Source organism: Arvicola amphibius, chromosome 9, assembly GCF_903992535.2.
Source record: "Arvicola amphibius chromosome 9, mArvAmp1.2, whole genome shotgun sequence".
NCBI lineage: Eukaryota > Metazoa > Chordata > Mammalia > Rodentia > Cricetidae > Arvicola > Arvicola amphibius.
Genome location: NC_052055.2, coordinates 70,918,246 through 70,941,492, shown reverse-complemented (window position 1 = coordinate 70,941,492; position 23,247 = coordinate 70,918,246). Strand labels below are relative to the sequence as shown.

Below are 23,247 nucleotides of genomic sequence, written 5' to 3'. Positions count from 1 at the left end.
CTCTGGTCAAGGTTGAAGGAAACACTGTATTGTCTGTTTTTGAGACAGGGTTTCACTAGTTACCCTTGGCTTGCCTGGAGTGTCTTTTTTGTTTTGTTTTGTTTTTTGAGACAGTTTCTCTGTAGCTTTGGAGACTATCCTGGAACTAGATCTTGTAGACCAGGCTGGCCTTGAACTCACAGAGATCTGCCTGCCAAGTGCTGGGTTTAAAATTTCTGCAGCCCGCCGGGCGGTGGTGGCGCACACCTTTAATCCCAGCACTCGGGAGGCAGAGGCAGGCAGATCTCTGTGAGTTCAAGACCAGCCTGGTCTACAAGAGCTAGTTCCAGGACAGGCTCTAAAGCTGCAGAGAAACCCTGTCTCGAAAAAAAAAAAACAAACAAACAAACAAACAAAAAATCTCTGCAGCCCATGCCTAGCTGTAGTTACTTTTTGACATGGGGACTTGCTATGTTGCCCCGCACCTCATGGCCTCAAATAGTCTGAGCAGGAGGCTGGGAAAGCACTTGCTTGTCATCCGTGAAGTCCTGTGTTCCATCGCCAGCCTGCACACGCCAGGTAAGGTGGTGTGCAGGGAAACACAGCTCTGAAGCAGAGGCAGAAGCTTCAGGAGTTCAAGGTCATCCTCGTTTACAAAGAGGAATCTGAGACCAGTCTGAGGTACGTGAGACTCTGTCTCAAAAAACCAGCAAACAAAAACAAATTCTGGTCCTCCGGAGGAGTAGCAAATGCTCTTGGCCACCAAGCCATCTCTCCAGACTTTTTTTTTCTTTTTATGTTTTTGAGACAGGATCTCAAGGTATTGCCCAAGATGGACCTAACCCTCCTTCCTCTTGCTTTAAATCACCCAAGTGCTGGGATTACAGGTCCCCTTGCAACCATGACCAGCCCATTTCCTAGGTCTATATAGCTCGCCTAAAGGGGTGGACATGGGGGATATCTAATTACAGTGTGGTGGGGTATTCACCAGAGAAGACTGCTCAGACGTGGGTTTGAGCCAATAGAAAGTCTTTATTTTTGGTTGTGAGCCTAGCCTTTAACAATTGAGCCATCTCTACAGCCCTAAGGAAATTTCCAGGAATCCACATATATGACCCCAGCTAAGACTCCTAGCAATAGTGGAGAGGGTGCCTGAACTGCCTTTTCCTGTAATCAGATTGGTGACTACCTTAGTTATCATAGAACCTTAATTCAGTAACTGATGGAATCAGATGCAGAGATCCATTGCTAAGCAATGCGCCCGAGCTCCCGGGGTCAGGTAGAGGAGAGGGAGGAGCAATACAAACAAGGGGCCTTTAATTCCAGTACTCAGGGAGGCAGAGGCAGGCAGATCTCTGTAAGTTCAAGGCCAACTTGGTCTAAAAAGTGAGTTCCAGGACAGCTAGGACTGTTACATAGAGAAACCCAGTCTTGGAAAACCAAAAATAAATAAATAAATGAAAGATCATGAAGGGGAAACCTACAGAGACAGCTGACAGGAGCTAGTGGGAGCTCAAGGACTCTGGACCCACAGCTGGGGAGCATGCATGGGACCGAACTAGGCCCTCTGCATGTGGGTGACAGTTGTGTGACTTGGTCTGTTAGTGGGGCCCCTAGCAGTGGGACCAAGATCTGTCCCTGGTGCATGTAGCTTGTTAGAGCCCATTTCCTATAGTGGAATGCCCTGCTCAGCCTTGATGCAGGGAGGAGGAGCTTGGTCCTGCCTCAACTAGATTTGCCAGGCTTTGTTGACTCCCCATGGTAGGCCTTACCCTTTCTAAGGAATGGCTGGGGGGTTGGGAGGGAGGTATGGGGGTAAAGGGAGGAGGGGAGGGAGGAGGAACTATGGTTGGTATGTTAGATGAGGAAAAAAATTTAAAAAGAAAAAAAGTCTTTATTAGCTGACCAGCAACTATACCGGGTGTTTGGGATCCCGGTGTAATGGTGAGTCTTTCTCAGGGGGAGCTATTCAGCACAAAAACCATGTCCTGGGCTGACACACTTCAGTTGACGGGAACCGTCGGCCAGAAGAGGAACTGCAGAAGTCAAGAAGCAAAGTCAGTACATTTTCAGAACTATGGACTTGGGCGGGTTAGGTCTTTGTTTCCATTTTTGGCAGGTGCTGTCTACATGCTGAGTTTTACCATGGCACTTCCATCACGGAGTCAGTCTGGGGACCTAAGGTCTGGCACCTGTTACAACAGTTTAGTTGCATTTATCTGGTGTTTGGTAACATGGAGAATAAAGGCCTTGATTATTTAGAAAGGGAGTGGTGGCGCACGCCTTTAAACTCTGGCAGAGGCAGGTGAATCTCTGTGAGTTGAAGGCCAGCCTTGTCTACGAAGTGAGTTCTGGTACAGCCAGGGCCACACAGAGGAACCCTCTATCCATAAAAAAAAAAAAAAAAAAAAAAGGCAAATGGCAAAAGGCAAGAGGAAAGCAAAGAAGGATCTCATGTAGCACAGCCCAGCCTTCCCTCTTTTTTCAAACGTACAGTTTTTTTGTTGTTTTTTTAGGGACCAGTGAATGGATTTTAAGCCTAGAAAGCCCTCCGCTGCTAGAGAATGTACTTCTTCTCAATTCTGCTCTCTACTAGAGCTGAGCACAGGCGAGTGTGTGCTACCTCAGTAGGTCAGAGGGCTCCAGGCCAGCCACGACTGCCCAGCCTCAAAGAAGGAAAGGAAAACAATGGTCTTTATTGGAGAGAGCTTAGTGCAATCTCACCCACTCCACCTTCTCTCCCTGGTGGGAGATCATTTTGAGATGTGTTAAGTGCACAGGTTTTCCAAAGAACTAATTAGTTACCCAAAATTACTTGCTGAATAGCCCTCCCTGACCCTTGAAGGCTCCTTATTACAGTTGGGTGTCTCTTCTGTGCGTGGCTTTATTTCTTCGTCGTCTTTATTCTTGTGCCAGCCTCACCCCACCTGTGTCATTGTGCCTCAAGGGCAGTTTTAATGGCCACTTACCTGCCCTCTCCTGGCTCTGCGCAGGGACCCAAGGGTAGCCTTGGGTGCTGCGGGTTCCACGTGTTCCCAGGCCCTGCTGTGCCCAGGTGCAGCTGCGGTGGCTTCCCGCCTGGGAGTGGGAGGAGAGGAGGCAGGTGTCCTTAACGACTCTGTCTCTGCGTTCTCCAGACTGGGGGAAGTGCTGGCCTAGGCTCTGTGACCACAGTGCAGATGGCAGAGGACACTTTAGGGGACTGAAGCGGGTGTGGGGGGGTGGGGGGACGGGGGGCATTGGCAGCCCTAGTGCTGCTGCGACCGCGCACCCAGCCCAGCTCCTGCCTCCCTCTTGGACCTGCTTTCCCTGCCTATCCTCACATCTTTCCTCTCTCTTGAAGCCCCAGAAGCAATCCCTGCTCCCACAATCTTGTTGTTCTCAAGAACTTTGCCCAGGGCAAATAAGGATGCCCAGACACACTGGCATGAGCCTGTCTCTTGCAGGTTGGCTCGGAGACCCAGGCAGCTCACAAACCCTGCCCAGGGCCTTAACTGCCTGTTTCCAGCTGAGGAGCCCCAGGCTGAGGGAAACCAAGTTACATCACTGAGGGTATTTATTCTAGCAAGCCGCCAAGTTGCCTTGGGTAGGCAACCCCACTACCTGTCTTTGGCTTCCACATGACCAGATGGGAGTTGTCCAGACTGGGAGTCCAGTGCTACTGACCTGTCCAGCAACTCCGATTGTCAGAGCAAGGAAAGGATGCTGGCAGCCCTCCCTTGCCTCTTTTCCGTCCCTTCCTTCTCTCTTTGGGAGATGTGTATTGTGTATACCTTCCTTCTCTCTTTGGGAGATGTGTATTGTGTGTATATATATATGTGTGTGTGTGTGTGTGTATGTGTGTACATGTGTGTACACGTGTGCGTGCACAGAACATACATGAATGAGTCAGATGTCCACCTTGTTTGATATAGGTCTCTTAGGTCTCTCTTGTCGTCTGCATTACTCACTCCAAGTTAGTTCCATAGGCTTCCAGGATTCTACTGTTTCCACCTCCCATGTTGCCTAGGGTCACTAGGAATCTAGACACATGCTACCACACACCCAACGTTTTTTTAAAAAGGCTTATTTACTATGTATACAGTGTTCTGCCTGCAGGCCAGAAGAGGGCATCAGATCTCATCATAGATGGTTGTGGGAATTGAACTCAGGACCTCTGAATGAGCAGTCAGTGCTCTTCTGGGTCATCTCTCCAGTCCCCATATCCAATTTTTAGGAAGGTCTAAGGATTCGAACTTGGGTCCTCATGCTTGCTGGGCAATGCTCTAACTACTGAGCCATCTCTTTGGCTGTCTCCCTGTTCTCCTGTTCTCCCCTCCCTTCCCCTCTCTTCTTTCTTTTTCCCTCCCTCCCTCCATTGCCCCCCCCACTTGAGACATCTTGCTGTGTTGCCCAGGCTGGCCTTAGACTACTATTCTCCTGCCTCAACCTCCCCATGTGCTAGGATTACAAGCATGAGCCACCACATGTGGCTCACCTCTACCTTCCTTTCTCTCTCTCTCTCTCTCTCTCTCTCTCTCTCTCTCTCTCTCTCTCTCTCTCTCTCTCTCTCTCTCTCTCTCTCTCTCTCTTTCTTTCTTTCTTTCTTTCTTTCTTTCTTTCTTTCTTTCTTTCTTTCTTTCTTTCTTTCTTTCTTTCTTTCCAAGACAGGGTTTGTCTGTTAGCTTTGGAGCCTGTCCTAGAACTTGCTCTGTAGTCCAGGGTGGCCTCAAACTCAAGAAATCCACCTGCCTCTACCTTCCAAGTGCTGGGATTAAAGGCGTGCACCACTACCCCTCTGCTCACCTCTACATCTTTTTTATTGATTTTTGTTGAGCTCTGTATTTTTCTCTGCTTCCCTCCCTGCCTCTCCCCTCCCCTTCAACCCTCCTCCAAGGTCCCCATGGACCCAATTTACTCAGGAAATCTTGACTTTTTCTACTTCCCATGTAGAGTAAATCTATGTAAGTCTCTCTTAGGGTCCTCATTGTTGTCTAAGTTCTCTGGGATTGTGATTTGTAGGCTGGTTTTCTTTGCTTTATGTTTAAGAACCACTTATGAGTGAATACATGTGATAATTGTTTTTCTGTGTCTGGGTTACCTTACTCAAAATAATGTTTTCTAGCTCCATCCATTTTCCTGCAAAATTCAAGATTTCATTATTTTTTCTGCTTTGTAGTACTCCATTGTACATTTTCCTTATCCATTTTTTGGTTGAGGGGCATTTAGGTTGTTTTTAGGTTCTGGCTATGACAAACAAAGCTGCTATGAACATAGTTGAGCACATGTCCTTGTGACATAATTGAACATCCTTTGGCTAAATACCCAAAAGTGGTGTTACTGGGTCTTGTGGAAGGTTGTTAACTAATTTTCCGAGAATCATAACACTGACATCCAAAGGGGCTGTAGCAGCTTGCACTCCCACCAGCAATGCAGGAGTGTTCCCTTTACCTCACAACCTCTCCAGAATAAGTTGTCATCAGTGTTTTTGATCTTGGCAATTCTTACAGGTGTAAGATGGAATCTCAGAGTTGTTTTGATTTGCATTTCTCTGATGACTAAGGTTGCTGAACATTTCCTTAAGTGTCTTTCAGCCATTTTAGATTCCTCTGTTGAGAGTTCTCTGTTTTTGTCTGTACCCCATTTTTTTAAGTTATTTGAAATACAACTTTATTCTGATTCTAAACAAAAAGAGTGGAAATGACAGGATGTACTCCATCTTTAATTGGATTATTTGTTCTTTTTTAATATTTATTTATTTATTATGTATACAATATTCTGTCTGTGTGCATGTCTGAAGGCCAGAAGAGGGCACCAGACCTCTTTACAGATGGTTGTGAGCCACCATGTGGTTGCCGGGAATTGAACTCAGGACCTTTGGAAGAGCAGGTAATGCTCTTAACCACTGAGCCATCTCTCCAGCCCTATTTGTTCTTTTTTTAAAGATTTATTTATTTATTTATTTATTTATTTATTTATTTATTTATTGTGTAATACAATGTTCTGTCTGTGTATCTAACAGCAGGTCAGAAGAGGGCACCAGATCTCAATACAGATGGTTGTGAGCCATCATATGGTTGCTGAGAATTGAACTCAGGACCTCTGGAGGAAGGACCAGTGCTCTTAACTGCTGAGCCATCTCTCCAGTATCAGATTATTTGTTCTTTGATGACCAATTTCTTGAGTTCTTTGTATATTTTGGAGATCAGACCTCTGTCTGATGTGGGGTTAGTGAAGATCTTTTCCCATTCTGTAGGCTGTCGTTTTGTCTTGTTGGCCGTGTCCTTTGCTTTACAGAAGCTTTTCAGTTTCAGGAGGCCCCATTTATTAATTGTTTCTCTCAGTGTCTGTGCTGCTGAAAATATATTTAGGAAGTGGTCTCCTGTGCCAATGCATTTAAGTGTACTTCCCACTTTCTCTTCTATGAGGTTCAGTATGCTTGGCTTTATGTTGAGGTCTTTGATCCATTTGGACTTGAGTTTTGTGCATGGTGATAGATATAGGTCTATTTTCATTCTTCTACGTGTTGACATCCAGTTATGCCAGCACCAGTTGTTAAATATGCTTTCTTTTTTCCATTTGATATTTTTTGTTTCTTTGTTAAAAATCAGGTATTTGAAGGTGTGTGGATTATATCCAGGTCTTCTATTCAGTTCCATTGGTCCTCCTGTCTGTTCTTATGCCAATACCAGGCTATTTTCAGTACTGTAGCTCTGTAATAGAGTTTGAAGTCAGGGATTGTGATGCCTCCAGAAGTTCCTTTATTGTATAGGATTGTTTTGGCTATCCTGGAATTTTTGCTTTTCCATTGAAGTTGAGTACCATTCTTTCAAGGTCTGTGAAGAATTTTGCTGGATATTGCATTGAATCTGTAGATTGCTTTTGGTAAGATTGCCATTTTTACTATGTTAATTCTGCCTACCCAAGAGCATGGAAGATCTTTCTACTTTCTGGTGTCTTCTTCAATTTCTTTCTTCAAAGATTTAAAGTTCTTGTCATACAAGCCTCTGCCATCACCACCCAGCTCGCTATTAAATCTTAATGGCTTTAATTAACCAAACTAATAGGCTATTTATGCCCCTCCCAGGTGCTGGAGCCAACATATTAAATCCCAAATCTTGGATGTGCATCCATGGAAATGAACTTGGATAACTCAATATTCCAAGGGTCCTATGTGCTCCCTCTTCTCTCTCTCCTTCCCTTCCCCCTCCCTCTCTCTCAGACAGGGTCTCATGGAGCCCAGTCTGCTCTCTAACTTGAATTTCTCATCCTCCTGCCTCCATCTCCCAAGTGGTAGAATTACAGGAAGACAGCACTGTGTCTGGTTTTATGTGGTGTTGGGGACAGAACTCGTAGCTTCGTGTATACTAAAGGTCTAGCAGGTCACCTACACCTCCATCTGAGTTTATTTTTCTCTGTGTGTATGTGTGTGAGTAGTGCATATATGTATGTATATACATATGACATCATATGTGTGGAAGTCAGAGGACAGCTTATACGCAGAGTTAGTTACAGCTTTCTGTCTTGTTGGAGCAAGGTCTCTCATTTTTGCCACTGTGCAAGGTGTCTATATCTACATTTATACATATGTAGATATGCACGTAGATATGACATAGATGTAGAGAGGTAGTATAGACATGTGATGTCCCTGACCCATCTCAGAGTCTCAGTCCTTACTAAGTTTTACCTTTTTGTAAAGATTTATTTACTATGTATATGATGTTCCTCCTGCCTGTACACCTGCACAGCAGAAGAGGGCATCGGATCTCATTACAGATGGTTGTGAGTCACCATGTGGTTGCTGGGAATTGAACTCAGGTCCTCTGGAAGAACAGCCAGTGCTCTTAACCTCTGAGCCATCTCTCCAGCCCAAGTTTTACCTTTCTTATTTTGCCAGTGAGAGCTGGAAGATCAGGTGTGGGAGTTCATGCCAGCATCCCAGGAGTCTCAGGGGACTAAGGTGGGAGGTGGCGGGTTGAAGACCTTCCTGGGCTATACAGAGATCCTATAAAAAGAAAGGCGCGGGGGGGGGGGGGAGGCTGGGGAGATGGCTCAGAGCCTAAGAGCATGGCAGCTCTTCCAGAGGTCCTGAGTTCAATTCCCAGCAACAATATGGTAGCTCACAATCATCTATCATGAGATCTAGTGCCCTCTTCTGGCATGGAGGTGTACATGCAGGAGGAACATTGTATACATAATAAATAATCTTTAAGAAAAATGGGAGTGGGGTCATCTGGAAGAGCTGAGCATTTAACCAGTACTGAAACTTGGTGATATTACAGTGACATTTCAGGGCCAGCTTTCAGTCAGGGACCATCCCAAACTGCCGTCAAGATGCACCAGGTGTACCCTCACATTCCAGATGTGGCACACCCCTCATGTGTTCCCCCTGTGAACACCAGAACAAGCACCACGGCCATGCAGAGCCCACGATACCTGACCTACTTTCCTCACAAAGGATGAGATCGCTAGTCACATGCTTGTCCCCTTTTGAAATGTGGGAGGTCCCACCCTGACCCCGCTTCAGGCTTCAGGTCTGCCCTGGAAGGAAGGCAATATAGAACTGGCGAGGAAGGGCAGGAAGGGGTGACACAGGACACTGGAAATCTAAGGAGGGTTTCATAGTGTCCATTGACAGTGGTGTGGGTAAGGACAAGGGAACTCCCCAGAGGCAATGGAGGGAACGGGAAGGGGAGGGTGTCAGAGCTGTGTAAGTGGCTGCTACCTACGTGATCCTCCTGAGGAGGGAAACAGAAGGAAATCTGGTGACATCCTCTTCCTCCCACTGCTCTCTCCCACCTCTTGGCTGGACCCCAAAGCCAGAAGGCAAGGGAGTCCACTGAACCAAGTGAACGTGTTGGGTCCAGGAAGTTGGGCGAACTGGGATGGAAAGAGGGCTTCAAGGGCCACAGGAGAGATCACCAAGGACACTTCATTATGGCCCTTCGGTGCTGGAAAGATAGCTCAGTGGTTAAGAGCATTGGCTGTTCTTCTAGAAGCTCAGAGTTCAATTCCCACCACCCACCTTGGCTAACAAACAAGGTCACCACCCACCTTGGCTAACAAACAAGGGCTCTGTCACCCTTTTATGGCTTTTGAGGGCACTGCGTGCATGTGGTGCACAGACATAGCTGCACATAAAATGAAAATAAAGGGAACAATTCAAAATGGCCTTCATCAAGCATCCACTGTGATCCTAGCCGACCAGAGGAAGCATCCTGGAAGAGGCCAACTGGTGACGATGTCTGAAACAGAGATAAGTAAAAAACTGGCTCTGTTGGGCGGTGGTGGCGCACACCTTTAATCCCAGTGCTCAGGCACTAGGGAGGCAGAGGCAGGCGGATCTTTCTGAGTTCAAGGCCAGCCTGGTCTACAAGAGCTGTTCCAGGACAGGCTCCAAAGCCACAGAGAAACCCTGTCTCAAAAAACAAAACAAAACAAACAAATACTCTTAAAAGTCATTATAATTCAGCCGGGCGGTGGTGGCACATACTTTTAATCCCAGCACTCAGGAGGCAGAGGCAGGTGGATCTCTGCGAGTTCAGGGCCAGCCTGGTCTACTTGGTAAAGCAAGCCATGGCCTCTGTGTCAGTTCTTGTCTCCAGGATCCCTGTTTGAGTTTTGTTTTTTTGTTTCTTAAAGACTCTATCTATCGGGGCTGGAGAGATGGCTCAGAGGTTAAGAGCATTGCCTGCTCTTCCAAAGGTCCTGAGTTCGATTCCCAGCAACCACATGGTGGCTCACAACCATCTGTGATGGGGTCTGGTGCCCTCTTCTGGCATGCAGGCATACACACAGACAGAATATCGTATACATAATAAATAAATAAATAAATAAATAAATATTTAAAAAAAGACTCTATCTATCTATCTATCTATCTATCTATCTATCTATCTATTTATTATGTATGCAATATTCTGTCTGCGTGTATGCCTGCAGGCCAGAAGAGGGCACCAGACCCCATTACAGATGGTTGTGAGCCACCATGTGGTTGCTGGGAGTTGAACTCAGGACCTCTGGAAGAGCAGCCAGTGCTCTTAACCACTGAGGCATCTCTCCAGCCCCCTGTTTGAGTTCCCATCCTGAATTCCTTCAGTGACAAACAGCAATGTGGAAGTGTAAGCTGAATAAACCTTTTCTGCCCAACCTGCTTTTAGGTCATAGTGTTTCATCGCAGGAATAGAAGCCCCAATTAAGACACAGGGTCCCCAAAGCAAACTGGCTAAAGAGACTAGCTATATCAGCAAGCTCTAGGTTTGTTTGAGAGGCTCTACATCATTAAATAAGGCAGAACAGTATCGAATGACTCCTGATATCCACCTCCACCCGCATGTAGATTGTGCGTCCTCAACAGACACACACATTGAAAAAAAAAATCAAGACTATCTTGTGATATATTGTAAGTTCAAGGCTAGCCTCGACTACATGAGACCTTGAAAAAAACCATGGGGCTGGGGATAAAGTTGCACAGCCCTACCTGCTGAGTCATCTCAGCTACCTGGTGGCTTCATAGGTTGCTTATGGTGAGGGTAGTCAGGCTGTGTCCTTTTTAAATTCCGCCAATTATGTGTTACTTAACTGATTTCTGGGGGGTGCCAGACTAAGCTGTTTATTATTTATTAACCTCTTTCAGTATGTAGCCCAGGCTGGCTCCACGGCCTGGGCATATGGTATTACAGGCCACCGCAACCTGTTCAGACTAGCTTTGATGACTTTAGAAACCTGATCATCGAAGCCAGGATGTGCGGAGCCAGCGACACTGTGGGAGACAGTGAGAACCCTTGTCTCAAAACCAAAACAGGCAAAAAACACCCAAGCAACAGCAAACAAACAAACAAACAAAAAACAAAAAACGTGGGATTTGATCCTTAGTACCACAATTACCAAAAGAACTATGAAGAGAGAGCACGCGGTTGGGAGCGGCAGACAGAATCACAGCCTGGACCACTGACTGAGGCCTTCTCACAGGTCCTGTTGCACCCTGTGCCCGCGCCTCTTCCTGTGTAGAAGGGAAGTGTGATTTTCTTTCTCTTTCTTTCTCTCTTTCTTTGCAGAAGGGAAGTGTGATTTTTATCCTCCCTCCCTCCCTCCCTCCCTCCCTCCCTCCCTGCCTTCCTTCCTAGCATATACTCCTGGGATGTGAGCTGGGGGTTAACTGAGTCTGCAACCTGAGATAGAGCTTTTGGTAAGGTCTGAGGTTTCCCCTCCCCTTTTCGCGAGATGGTTGCTCCCATATCGCACGGAAGTGCTTGTGGTCCGGTCCCGGGGTTGAACAGGTGGCGGGACATGGAGCTTCGGGGTCCTGTCGGCAGCCCTAGAAGAGCACCGGCTTCCGCCGAACCGGCTCAGACCTCGGTGACCCTGGCGCAGCTCCTGCAGCTGGTCCAGGAGGGCCAGGAGCTGCCGGGTCTGGAGAAACGCCACATCACTGCCACCCACAGCGAACCGACGGCGTCGCAGCTTCCGCGGAGGCCCAAGCCCTGGGAGGACTCAAGCTCGGCCGCATCGTCCCGCACCACTAACCTAGATTCGTGCACGCAGTCCCAGACCGTGGGGGAGCCGGTCCCGGGCAGCCCAGCGGGTTCCTGAGCTCCAGGGCTTTCGGAGCCGAGATCCTGAGGGCGTGACTGGCTCCTGCACGAACCTGAAGATCTGGACAGCTGCCTCCTTTACTCATCTTTATGCTTCTGCTCTGACCTGTCTCAGCCGGACCCAGTCTTCCCGGGAGACTGAATGCTGCCCAGGAATTTTGGTTTGGACGCTGAATCTCAACTGCATACCATGTTCTGTGTAATTGAAACAAGTCTATTTTACCACCTGCTCACAGTAACGGGCCACCTTCTGATGGTACTGATAAAGTAAACCAGAGAGCCAAGTCATTTCTAATTTTGCGGTCGTTTGGGTTTTATGATAGAACTCGGTTTTCGAAATGATGCAAGTGAAATTCATACTTTTTGAGACACGGTTTCTGTGTAGCACTGGATGTCCTGGAACTCACTCTAGACCAGCCTGGCCTCCTGAGTGCTGGGATTAAAGGGGTGTGCCGTCACCCGGGCCCCCCTATTCAAAACTGAGCAACAACAAATCCTAGAAATCCTGGGTCTTAATCAAGCTCTGGCTTAGCAGCAGGAACCTTACCTACTGAGCCATCGCCAAAGTTACAATTAAGAGTTGTCAACTGCCTTGTGGGTGCGGGGAAGGACAGCATCAATGCTCTCTACCAGAGCAATGAGTGGTAGGTGTCAGAGGCTGGAGCTGGCTGAGGTCGTAGCCACCGACTGACCCATGCTCAGGCTCCCTGAAATCGTGTTTGAGACGGGTCTCTCCACACAGCCATGGCTGGTCTTGAACTCACTCTGGTAGACCAGCCTCTGCCTCCTGAGTGCTGGGATTAGGGGTATGCATCAGCTCACTAGGCTTCCAAGCAGTCATTTTGTTTTTATGAAACAGGGTTGTCTCTGTAGTGTTGGAGCCTGTTCTGGAACTCACTCTGTAGACCAGGCTGAACTTGAACGTGAGATTCGCCTGTCTCTACCTCCGAATTGCTGGGATTAATGGCATGCGCCACCACCACCCAGCCCAAGCAGTCCTTCAAACAGGCCCAGTGGCTCACTACATTTTCCACTTTCTAAAACTAAAACCCAAATGGCAGCACGGTAGAGCCATGAAGTGCATCCATGGTTTATGATTAAATAAATGACTAAAAAGCAGAGGCAATGTAAGCCCCACAACTCGCTGGGGTGGCGAGTCACAGGGACTATCACTTGTTGAGTCAGTCTCACCATGTAATCCTGGTGGCCCGAAATCTAGTAACTAGGTGCGTAAATCAGGGCAGCCTTAAAGATCCGTCCACTTGACAACCACCACCACTCTTGTTCTTTGAGACAGGGTTTCTCTGTGTAACCCTAGCTGTTCTGGAACTAGCTCTTGTAGACCAGGATGTTCTCGAACTCAGAGACCCACCTGCCTCTGCTGGGATTAAAGGTGTGAGCCACCACGGCCCAGCTCCACCCATGCTCTAAAACAGGCAACTCTGGGATGGGAGCACTTGCTGCTTTCCTAGAGGACATGGAGTGATCTCCAGCACCAGGGGAGCACTTTCTGGCTGCTCTGGGTGGCACTCAAGGTATATACTCACACAATAAACCTTAAAATAACCTTTTAATTATTTTAAAAACTTTAAATTCTGAGCAAGGCAGACATTTGGGAAGATACTAGCTCCACTCCACCTTGTAGGCCAGAAGGAAGCCATGCTCCCTTAGCGTGATCTCAGGGCCTCACATAGTAGGTGAGCACTTCATGTTCCCTCATTTAGTATGGCACGCAGGAGCATCTCCGTGACTGTAATGCATTTTTGGTTCCTTCATCTCCCAGTGCTCTACAGCAGCAGTTACCTTGACCTCTGGCAGATTCTGGGACCCACCCACCGACCTTGGAACCAGAATGCATCGAGGCACTGTTAAAATGTTTTCCTCTTTCTAACTCAGCTTCACAGTGAGTTCCAGGAAAGCTCAAGGGAAGGAACTGTTAAGAATGTGAAGCCCAGGGCTGCAGAGATGGCTCAGCGATTAAGAGCACTGACTGCTCTTCCAGAGGACTGGGGTTCAATTCCCAGAACCCACATGGCAGCTCACAGCTGTCTGAAAATCCAGTTCCAGGAGGATCTGACATCGTCACACCAATGCACATAAAGATAAATAAATCATATAAAAAAAAAAAAAAAAGAATGTGAAGCCCTGTGTGGGTTGTAAGGAAAGGCTGATGGGGGGATTTCCAAGGCACATTTTTGTTTTGAGGAGGTTGGTGTGTGTGTCCTTGAACTGAGGAGCTCTACTGCCTCTGCTCCCAAGCACAGGGATTAAAAGGCTGCACCGCCAGGCCCAGCACTAGTTCTGACAGGAAACAAGCAAGGCTAAACCTTAATCTCTATCCAACAGAATGCTCACTCATATGCATCCTCATATGAGGCCTGGGTGCCACCACCAGAGTTCCAGCACAGTGGGAGTGTGTGTGTCTTCCTAGTGTAGAGAACCCGTCTTAAACTGGTCAGGGCACAAATGCCGTCACTGACGCAGGGACAGGTAAGCCTGACCAAAGCGGACACTGAAGTTGCAACATGGCCTCACAGCACAGACCAAGCAAAGCTTTTGCTACCTTCCTAACTGCATTTCACACCTGAGGTGTTCCCAGGCTGGGGGTGCACACCCCTATAACCTCAGCATTAGGAGGACGAGGCAGGATTGCTATGGAGTTTAAGGTGAGCTGGGCTGACACAGTGAGACCCTGTCCTAAACAAACAAACAAACAAACAAAGCCACCGCGCTGACAAAAACACAATACAAAGTTAAGAACCAAAACTTTCTTCTTCCAGACTCAAGTATGGCCCTGGGTCTGGACCACGCACGGCCTTCCGAGAACTGGAAGAGGTGGGAGGGATGGCTGGATTATTTGTCCACCCAACATTAAACACCAAGATATCAGGCAGGACAAAGTAGGGCAATTCTTTCCTCCATGGCCTGCACTGATTTCAGAGGCAGGGGCAGCCACTGTGGAGAACATCCTTTTCCATGAAACTGGGTTGTGCTGAGGTTTCCAATGCTGCCGACCACTTCCTTCCAGGTTTTGAAGGCAGAAAATAATCTTCTTTGAAGACATTGATAATTTTAAATAACAAATGCACACTTCAATGCATTGTCTTCTGGAAATCCTAGGGAAGGAAAACACAACTGCATCAAGGCCAACAATGGACCTGGTATGGAGAGCAAGGGCAGCAGCAACACAAAGGATCAACCAGGGTATAAGATCCTTTCAACACAACAGCTAATTAGTCTGCAGGCTATGTCCACAGCAACAGGGTTTTCTAGCCTGTAACCTAACAGTCAGGGATTCATGTCTTCATCAGGCGTTGACCCTTCCCAACAGGTCAGCATGCTCACTCCCATCTGAACACAACTCTCAAGTACAGGCACACACAAGAATGTGTATTCAGTGATGCTAGGACTAAGACTTTGCATTCACAGCTAGTTCTTACCACTAATTATACCTACAGCTCACAGAGGGACTTTTAATGGACAAGCACGACCCATCAAAAGTCAGACCAAGGGCTGACAAGATGGCTCAGTAAGAAAGGCTTTTTGTCACCAAGACAAACTGCTTTGATCTTTGAGGAATGGGAGGAAAGAACCAACTCCCCCCCTCTCACATTGTCCTTGATCTCCACATGAGCCCTGTGGGGGGCTTGCGCAAAGGTGTAGGGGAGGGAGGAGGAAGGGGCAGGGAGGGAAGGAAGGAAGGAGGGAGGGAGAGCAGTCTGCAGCACAGTCGCACCTGGTCCCAGCTTAGTTCAGCTGGCGGATGAGCTGATTGATGCGGTCACCCCGATAGCCAGGAGAGCCCATCTCCTTGAGGAACCCCACTCTGTTCTTGGTAGCATGACGGGCCACAGAGAGGTGGAATGGGCACAAGAATGAAGAGATCGCCCGGAAATGCTTCCCCGGGAAGGCAATTTCATGGATGAGGTCTTCCAGGCAAATGACACCAAATCTCCCTGAGAAATAAAGTGTAATTTCTTTGCTCACCAATAAGCCCGTGCTCACATGACAGCGGGGACTGTGAAGCCCAGGAACACACCCTGGTCTCACGTCACAGCTGCCAGCGCCCCTGCTGGCCTCCAAGCAACAGCACTCACCCAGGTGCTCCTCAATCACGGTGTTGTCGGTCAGAGGGACGGTCTTATTGTTAATCTTCGCTTGTCCACGTTTCAAGATGAGTTCCCGGACAGACTTCAGATTTGGAAACCTATGTAAGGCACAATAGAGCATCCTGCATTACACTGGCCACTCACTTCTGCAGCTGCCTGAGAAGAGGTAAAGGTCCTCTCACCCCACTTCCCACAACCTGGGCTGCACAGTGAGTCTGTACCAGGCTTGGGTTGCCCAGCAATATCTTGACTCAATTAAGCTAAAAGCAAACCAACCCACCTGCCAACTGAAGATCCTAGAGTGGGCCTGAGTATATAATTAGACATTTAGATTTTTTTTCTGAGACTGGGTCTTATTCTTATGACCTATGCTGGCCTCAAACTTGCAGCAATCCTTCTGCCTTAGCCTTTGGTTCATAGGGATTACAGCCTGAGGCACCATGCTCTAAATTTGCATTGGTTTCTTTGAGAAAGAGTCTTAAAGCATAGCTCAGGCTAACCAGGAATCCACAGCAACCGCGCTGCCTCTGCCTCCCAAGTGCTGGGGATTAGAGGTGTGCGCCACCACCCAGCAAAGACCACTACTGTCACATAAGCACTGATGTTACTTAGGCCCGGGTGTTACCCTCTCTGCTTTAATCTACAACTGCGAGTCCTGAAATGATTCTGTAAAGACCACCATCAGCATCACTGCTGCCTCATATCACGAGGTTCTTTATTTCTGGTGAGTGACCACAGCAAATGCCCAACACAACACAAACCTTGAGAAACAATGCCCCGTGTACTTTGAGGACATGGGACTCCCATGGAGAACTGCACTCACCCCCAGGTCACATAAGGCTCCACTGTGCGCAGCATTCTTACAGTCTGAGGGGTGACATTGATGAAGACACCACTGAACAGTTTCTTCAGGCGAAGTCTTGCTATGGTGTTCTGGACCAATGAACTCACTCCTTGTATCCTGAAAAGAGCAGCTGTCAGTTCATGTTGTTGTTTTTTCGAGACTTTTAAAAAAATATTTATTTATTTATTATGTATACAATATTCTGTCTGTGTGTATGCCTGCAGGCCAGAAAGGTGGGCACCAGACCCCATTACAGATGGTTGTGCTGGGAGTTGAACTCAGGACCTTTGGAAGAGCAGGCAATGCTCTTAACCTCTGAGCCATCTCTCCAGCCCCTGGAACTAACTCTTGTAGACCAGGCTGGCCTCCAACTCACAGAGATCCATCTGCCTCTGCCTTTCGAGTGCTGGGATTAAAGGCGTGCTCGACCACTGCCCAGCCAGCTGTCAGTTCTGACTCCAGTCTATGCCAGTCTGTTTGGCAGGCAATCCTGAAATGCATGACTATTTACTAGATCCACAGAATTCACCTTAGACCTCTCATGTACTGGAAGGCAGCTTGGAAAGAGAGCATTTTCCCATTCTGTGGAGCGATCCCCGGATGCTACAGAACAGTCTCTGAATGACTGTTGGCAGGGGTTGGCTTTAGGATTATGTGTTCATCTAAGGAAGATGAATTGCTTTAATGGGTGGTAGGAAAAGCAAAGAACATGTTCAGATTTGCTTCTGACTATCACCTATGGGGCAGAGCTGAGGGCTGACATCAGAAGCAGGGAAAGAGATTATGGGTAGTGGCAGGAAGGTTAAAGAGGACAGGTCATAAATATTTAAATATCAGAGCTTTTATATCGAGAGGCACAGAGCTGTATTTCATGGTCAGTATGGATGACCCTGCTCCCCAGCACTGTACATGCCGTACAGCAGGGAATGTGCCTGAGCAGCACTCAACCCCTGCCTGTCTTTTGTTTCTCTGGGCTTCAGTGCTGGGATTAAAGGCACACGCCACCACGACGAGACTACTTTGCTACTTTCATGTCTTCTGTCCAGCTGCTGCTCCTGTCTTTGAAAGGGCGTTTATCACTAAAGAACCCGACCTTCACCCTAGATGAACCTCACTTCACCCGTCCTCACTGAACCCCAGCAGTCTGCTGGAGCAGACCTAGCGCCCACTGCCCACCCCAGGGACTGAAAAGGAACCGCACTCTACCTTTCGATGCGCAGGACGAAGGCCAGGGAGCGCTTATCAGGCACTTCCAGTGCACGAGGCTTCACCTCCAGTCGCCGGACTCGCACCATGTCACGCTTCTGCCGCCAGGAATCATGCAGGAATGATTCCAGTCGCTTAAACCTGAATTGTTTTGATTTTCCCTAAGACAGAAGACAGACATCACCATCTCTTCCACGAAGAAACACTTTTAGCTGAGCACGGTGGCACACACCTTGGATCCCAGCACTGGCAGTCCAGCACAGGCAAATGGATCCCTGAGGCCAGCCTGGTCTACAAAAGAGAAACTCTGCCCCTCCCCAAAGAAAAGAAACACTTTCATGGAGGAATCCAAGTAAAGATAGAACTAAGAAAATTTAGGTATTATGAAGAAAAAGCTGGGGGGCTGGAGAGATGGCTCAGAGGTTAAGAGCATTGCCTGCTCTTCCAAAGGTCCTGAGTTCGATTCCCAGCAACCACATGGTGGCTCACAACCATCTCTAATGGGGTCTGGTGCCCTCTTCTGGCATGCAGGCATACACACAGACAGAATATTGTATACATAATAAATAAATAAATAAATGTTAAAAAAAAAAAAAAAAAGAAAAAGCTGTGGTAAATTAGTTTATATATATAACTACTTATATATGTATAACTATATATAACTATATATATATATGTGTGTAACAATTACTGTTTATGAAACCCAACACCATATTAGGCATCATTAAAAACAAGAGGTCTTTCTTCTGTCTTCCAAGCTCGTATATACAACATGCACAGTTCACACATACATTTTCTAAACAAACATTAACATCCTCCTGCCTCAACCCTCCAGAGCGCTGGAATTATACTTGCGTGCCACTGTTGGCAATTGAACTCCAGTACTCTGGAGGCTGATGCAGACGGATCTGAGACCAGCCTAGTCACATGCATTTTCAAACCAGCCAGAGAAGTACATATAGAGACTCCGTTAAAGAAAAAAAACTCTGCCAAAGTTGGTCTCTCATCACTTAATTTGAATTTAGAAAAGTCTTCACTTTCCCCCTAATTGGGATACCAGCATTTTGCTCACAGAAAGATGTTGGGTAAATCTTTGCTGGACTATACCGTATAGGAGAACAAATGGGGCGGGGGGAATAACAAATCTATTTCAACATATGCTCAATAAAATTCGCCCACTGCAAACCCCAATATGCCACACCCCCTGCTCCCCAGAATTACCTCCCTCTTTGCCAAAAGTGCCTGCTTTGCCTGGGTGGCTTTGAGGGCCTGATAAGCCTTCCTCTTTTTCAGGAGATTTTCTGGAACCAAAGGGATCTTTTTTCTTTCTCTGATAAAGAAAAATTGATATCAAGGAAAATTATGAAACGAACATTCAATAGCTTTCCAAACCAATGCAGGATCCTGGTCTTCCAGGCACACGTCAGTCTTTTTGAGATTTTCTGGAAACCTATGGTTTCTGATCGGGCTTCCCTAGACCTATAATGCTCATTCGTTCAGAGGAAACCCTTGGTCCCTGGGTTTGTGTAAGTCCGTAGAGAGTTGTGATAGACAACTGTGTCTATTACTGACTCTAGCGGCGAAAAAAAATTCTAGTAAAATACGGAAAGGTTTGGGGAGGTTACAGATCCACAAAGGAGAATAACGAAAGTCGGGCCAGGGTGGGAAGAGGAGACACTTCAAAGTCAGAGGGAGACTTGGTGAGAGGGGGAGGCTAAGGTGTAACGGGGAGCATTTATGGTCAAGAAACACTTCCCGTGTATGAAACTGTAAAAAACACACTCATGACAGCCAAGCTGAGCAAACCCACCCGGGCACTCGCCAACCACTCTCCCTTCCGAACCACAATTTTCTCACTCGCTGTCCCAAACGTCGCTCCAGGTATCCGAACCTCGGTCGTGGCCGAGCCTCAGGCCCCAGCCCTATATTTTTTAATAATATGAGCCTTTTTTTTCTTTCCACAACGGAAAGTATCCTGTTGCCACACTAGAGTATAAACAGAAAGGATGGGATCGGATATTCAAAGCCCCACGCGAGGGTTTCAACGACCAAACACTTACCCTTCCTCCGCCATCTTTCCGGCTCTACAGCTACTGCGCATGCGCAGGAGGGAAAGAGAGGCCCGCTCTATTGCTCCTTGATCATAGAGATGCCGCTCTCGCTCACTCTGGACGACTCAGGCCGTCTGCGATCCCTACTCGCTGTGAACTTCGGAGAAATGGTCTTGCTAGTCCTGAATACCCCCCAGAAATTCCAGTTTCCTTCGCATCCCTTCGAAACTGTCTAGAATCTAGGACATCCATCAAGAGCCAGCCCTTTTCAGTTAGGCTGCAGTGCCTGGAAACGGGCGCTAGGCTGTCAACAGTGGAAACGCTTCCCACAATGCACCTGCACTTCCGGCGCCAACCCGGCGGAGGGCACGGGCGCGACGGTGTTCCGTCTGCATGGAGACTTGAGAGGCCGACTTGGTGCTCACACTCGGGTGGCGATTATTTGTGGAGAATTTGGGGGAATAAAAAGGGGTCTGGGACGCTGAGCCTTTGCTCTTCCTACCTTTCTGCACCTCGGCTTCCTCATCAGGCTTTCCCCAGTAGCCGCTAGAGGGCCCTTTGAGTTGTATAGTGTTAGCACAATGACTGAAGTGGCCAACAGATGCTCCCGCCTGAAACTAGAAATACTTCATTCATCTCAGAGCATTACCTTGTACGTGTCTGCCACGCGTCTAGCACAGTTGCATTTATCTGTGCTATAGTCTAGGACAATGCCATTATTTGACAGCACTTGAAGGCGTCACCACATTTACGATTTTTGTTTACTGTTCCCTTAACTAGGCTGAGTGCTCTTTTCTTATGTCCCGTGTCTCTTTTACACCACCTCACTACGGGTGGGTCCCAACCTCCTGTAACTCCCATTTCCAAGGAATGTGATGACTTCCTCTGGTCTTGGGCATCAGGCACACCGTGGCACACAGACGTACATGCAGGCAAAACATGAAATAAAGGAAGCTGGGCATGTTGGTACTCGCCTTTAATCCCAGCATTTAGGAGGCTGAGGCAGATGGATCTCTGTGAGTTCAAGGCCAGCCTGTTCTACAAAGTAAGACCCTGTCTCAAAATTAAACGTGAAAGTCAAGCGACAGCATGTTGTCACGGATGGTGTCCTGAGGCTCACTCTCACCTTGAGTGGTTAGAACAAGGGGGAGTACAAAACCTGGGGCCTGACAAGTTCCAGCCACCCAAACAAAACGGCGAGGCTTGTTCTCACGACATCTGTGTGTAGGGATGACTTTTCTCTGGAGCTGGCTAAAATAGTTTTTCCCCGTTATCTCTCAGGGTTAGGACACAGTAAATTTCCTTGGTTAAAATCCTGCATCAATAAACTGAAGGGAGGGTAGGTGTAGGAATTGAAAACTTTTAAAGGATTAGAACGAGGGTTAACTGAGGCTACCATTTTCCCAAGTTGGCTGCGGAAGAATTTAGGGCACCCAATCTCCTTATCTGGAAGGAACAAGAATCAAACAAGCTTAGGCGTGCCGTGCCGACCCCGTTATCTCTGAAGGTCTCCACTGTGATCCACACGAAAGATCCCTCTCCCGACAGATGGGAAACAATTGCAGCACGCTGGCTTCTGATGTTTATCTCGGGGAGTGCAGTGGAGATTAGACTGTAGGAACCAAGGTTTTTGACTGCATAACTAATTTCTCACTGAAAATTCCACAGAAACATGGGGAAAACTGAGCTCAATAATTTATACACTGCTGAATCTTTTGGGGTGAGTCCTACTTAGAGAAAGAGAGTACTTCTGACTTCACAAGAAATTTACTGTAAGAACAGCCATTATACAAAAGGCTACCCCCAGTGTTTTGCATCTGGATCTGCTCCAGCAGAAGACATTCATTCTGGTGGGTTGGCCTTCTGTTTTATCAACTGAAATCTTGCTGCATAATCTTGTGGACCACAGCAAATGATCATTCCCATTTCCTAACATTATTCCACGCCTCTTGTGAACTGGTCTCTCCCTCATCATAATTACACCAGCAGTCCCCTCTCTGTACCCACTGTCCCTCTTAGAGTGTGGTCCTCCTAGTAATGATCTGTTCTGTCCCTTTAAGAGACAAGCCACACCCTCTCCCCCCCTCCACTGAGGCAAGCTGATCTTCAGCTTCCAGCCTGAGACTCTTCTGTCTCCCCCTCAAAGAGGCAGCTTCTGCCTCACTCCATTCTCCCCTTCTCCCTTCTGTTTCTCTCTCCCTCTCTCCCCTCCCTCCTCTTCTCCCTTCTCCCCTTCCCTTCCATAACCCACTAAATAAATATCCAACCTCACTCTGCATGGTGTGCCTATCCATATCTCTGTCTCTTGCCTACTGCCATATGGCTTCCTGCCTGGGACGAGCTGTCTTCAGAGACCTGCGGTGTGGTCTCATGACATGTCCGTCTGTCTGTCTCTCCTAGTGGCCTACTGCAGCCACTTGGTGAACTGTGCCATCCCTGCCTGTGACTGGCTGCTATCAGGATGCGCTGCCCACTGCCACTGCTCGGGGACCTGCAGCGTTTCTGCCACTGCAGCTGCAGGGGATCTGTAGCATTTTACTTAATCCATTACAAAGCCTGTACAAGGACATAGAAGAAGGAAGCTTTTGCTCTTTGCTTGCTTACCCTTGCCAGCACATTCATTCCTTCACTGTCATTCACTTCTTCAGGATTCCAGCATATACAGAGGACCAGTTAAGACACTCAGCCTGCAGGACAGTGGTGGCGCACGCCTTTAATCCCAGCACTGGGTGGCAGAGGCAGGCAGATCTCTGTGAGTTCAAGGCCATCCTGTTCCAGAGCGAGTTCCAGGACAGGCTCCAAAGCTACAGAGAAACCCTGTCTCGGAAAACCAAAAACCAAAAACAAACAGACAAACAAAAAAACACCCCCCCCCCCCAAAAAACCCCAAAACTCAATGAACCAAACAAACAAACAAAAAACCAAAGACACTCAGCCTTGTGGGAGTGAGCAACTACTAGATTCTTGGACTTTCCATTCACAGCTATCAGTGTTGGGTAGTTAGAGTGCAGCCTATGAGTCATTCCAATAAAGTCCCTTTACACACACACACACACACACACACACACACACACCCCACCCCCACACCACACACACTACACCCCCCAACCCCTACACCCACACCCACCCACACACCACACCCCTACCACACACACACCACACACCCACACATCCACACACACACACACCCCACACATAAAGTTTTATTCCATAAGCTCTGTGACTCTAGAGAACCCCACACATTGCTCTTGTCATGGTGTCCCATCAAGTGACAGTCAGGCACAGTCAAGAAAGAGATCAGCTGGGCATAGTGGCGCACGCCTTTAATCCCAGCACTCAGAAGGCAAAGGCAGGCAGATCTCTATGAGTTGGAGGCCAGACTGGTCTACAGAGTGAGTTCCAGGGCAGCCAGGGTTACATAGACCCTGTCTCGAAAAGTGTGTGTGTGTGTGTGTGTGTGTGTGTGTGTGTGAGAGAGAGAGAGAGAG

General features: G+C 47.8%; 2 protein-coding genes across 2 annotated transcripts; one reads left to right on the top strand and one right to left on the bottom strand.

Moving 5' to 3' along the window:
* Window positions 1-11,021: 11,021 nt before the first annotated feature.
* C9H6orf226 (chromosome 9 C6orf226 homolog) lies at window positions 11,022-11,844 on the top strand. The gene has a single exon (XM_038343797.1). The coding sequence runs from the start codon at window positions 11,179-11,181 to the stop codon at window positions 11,545-11,547; it is 369 nt and encodes a 122-aa protein (XP_038199725.1). The 5' UTR covers window positions 11,022-11,178; the 3' UTR covers window positions 11,548-11,844.
* A 3,418-nt stretch (window positions 11,845-15,262) lies between these two features.
* On the bottom strand, window positions 15,263-20,050 carry Rpl7l1 (ribosomal protein L7 like 1). Its single transcript, XM_038343796.1, has 6 exons — window positions 19,769-20,050; window positions 18,930-19,038; window positions 17,709-17,869; window positions 16,482-16,619; window positions 15,647-15,756; window positions 15,263-15,505 (listed from the first exon to the last, which is right to left on the bottom strand). The coding sequence occupies exons 1-6, from the start codon at window positions 19,807-19,809 to the stop codon at window positions 15,297-15,299; spliced, it is 768 nt and encodes a 255-aa protein (XP_038199724.1). The 5' UTR covers window positions 19,810-20,050; the 3' UTR covers window positions 15,263-15,296.
* Window positions 20,051-23,247: the final 3,197 nt, after the last annotated feature.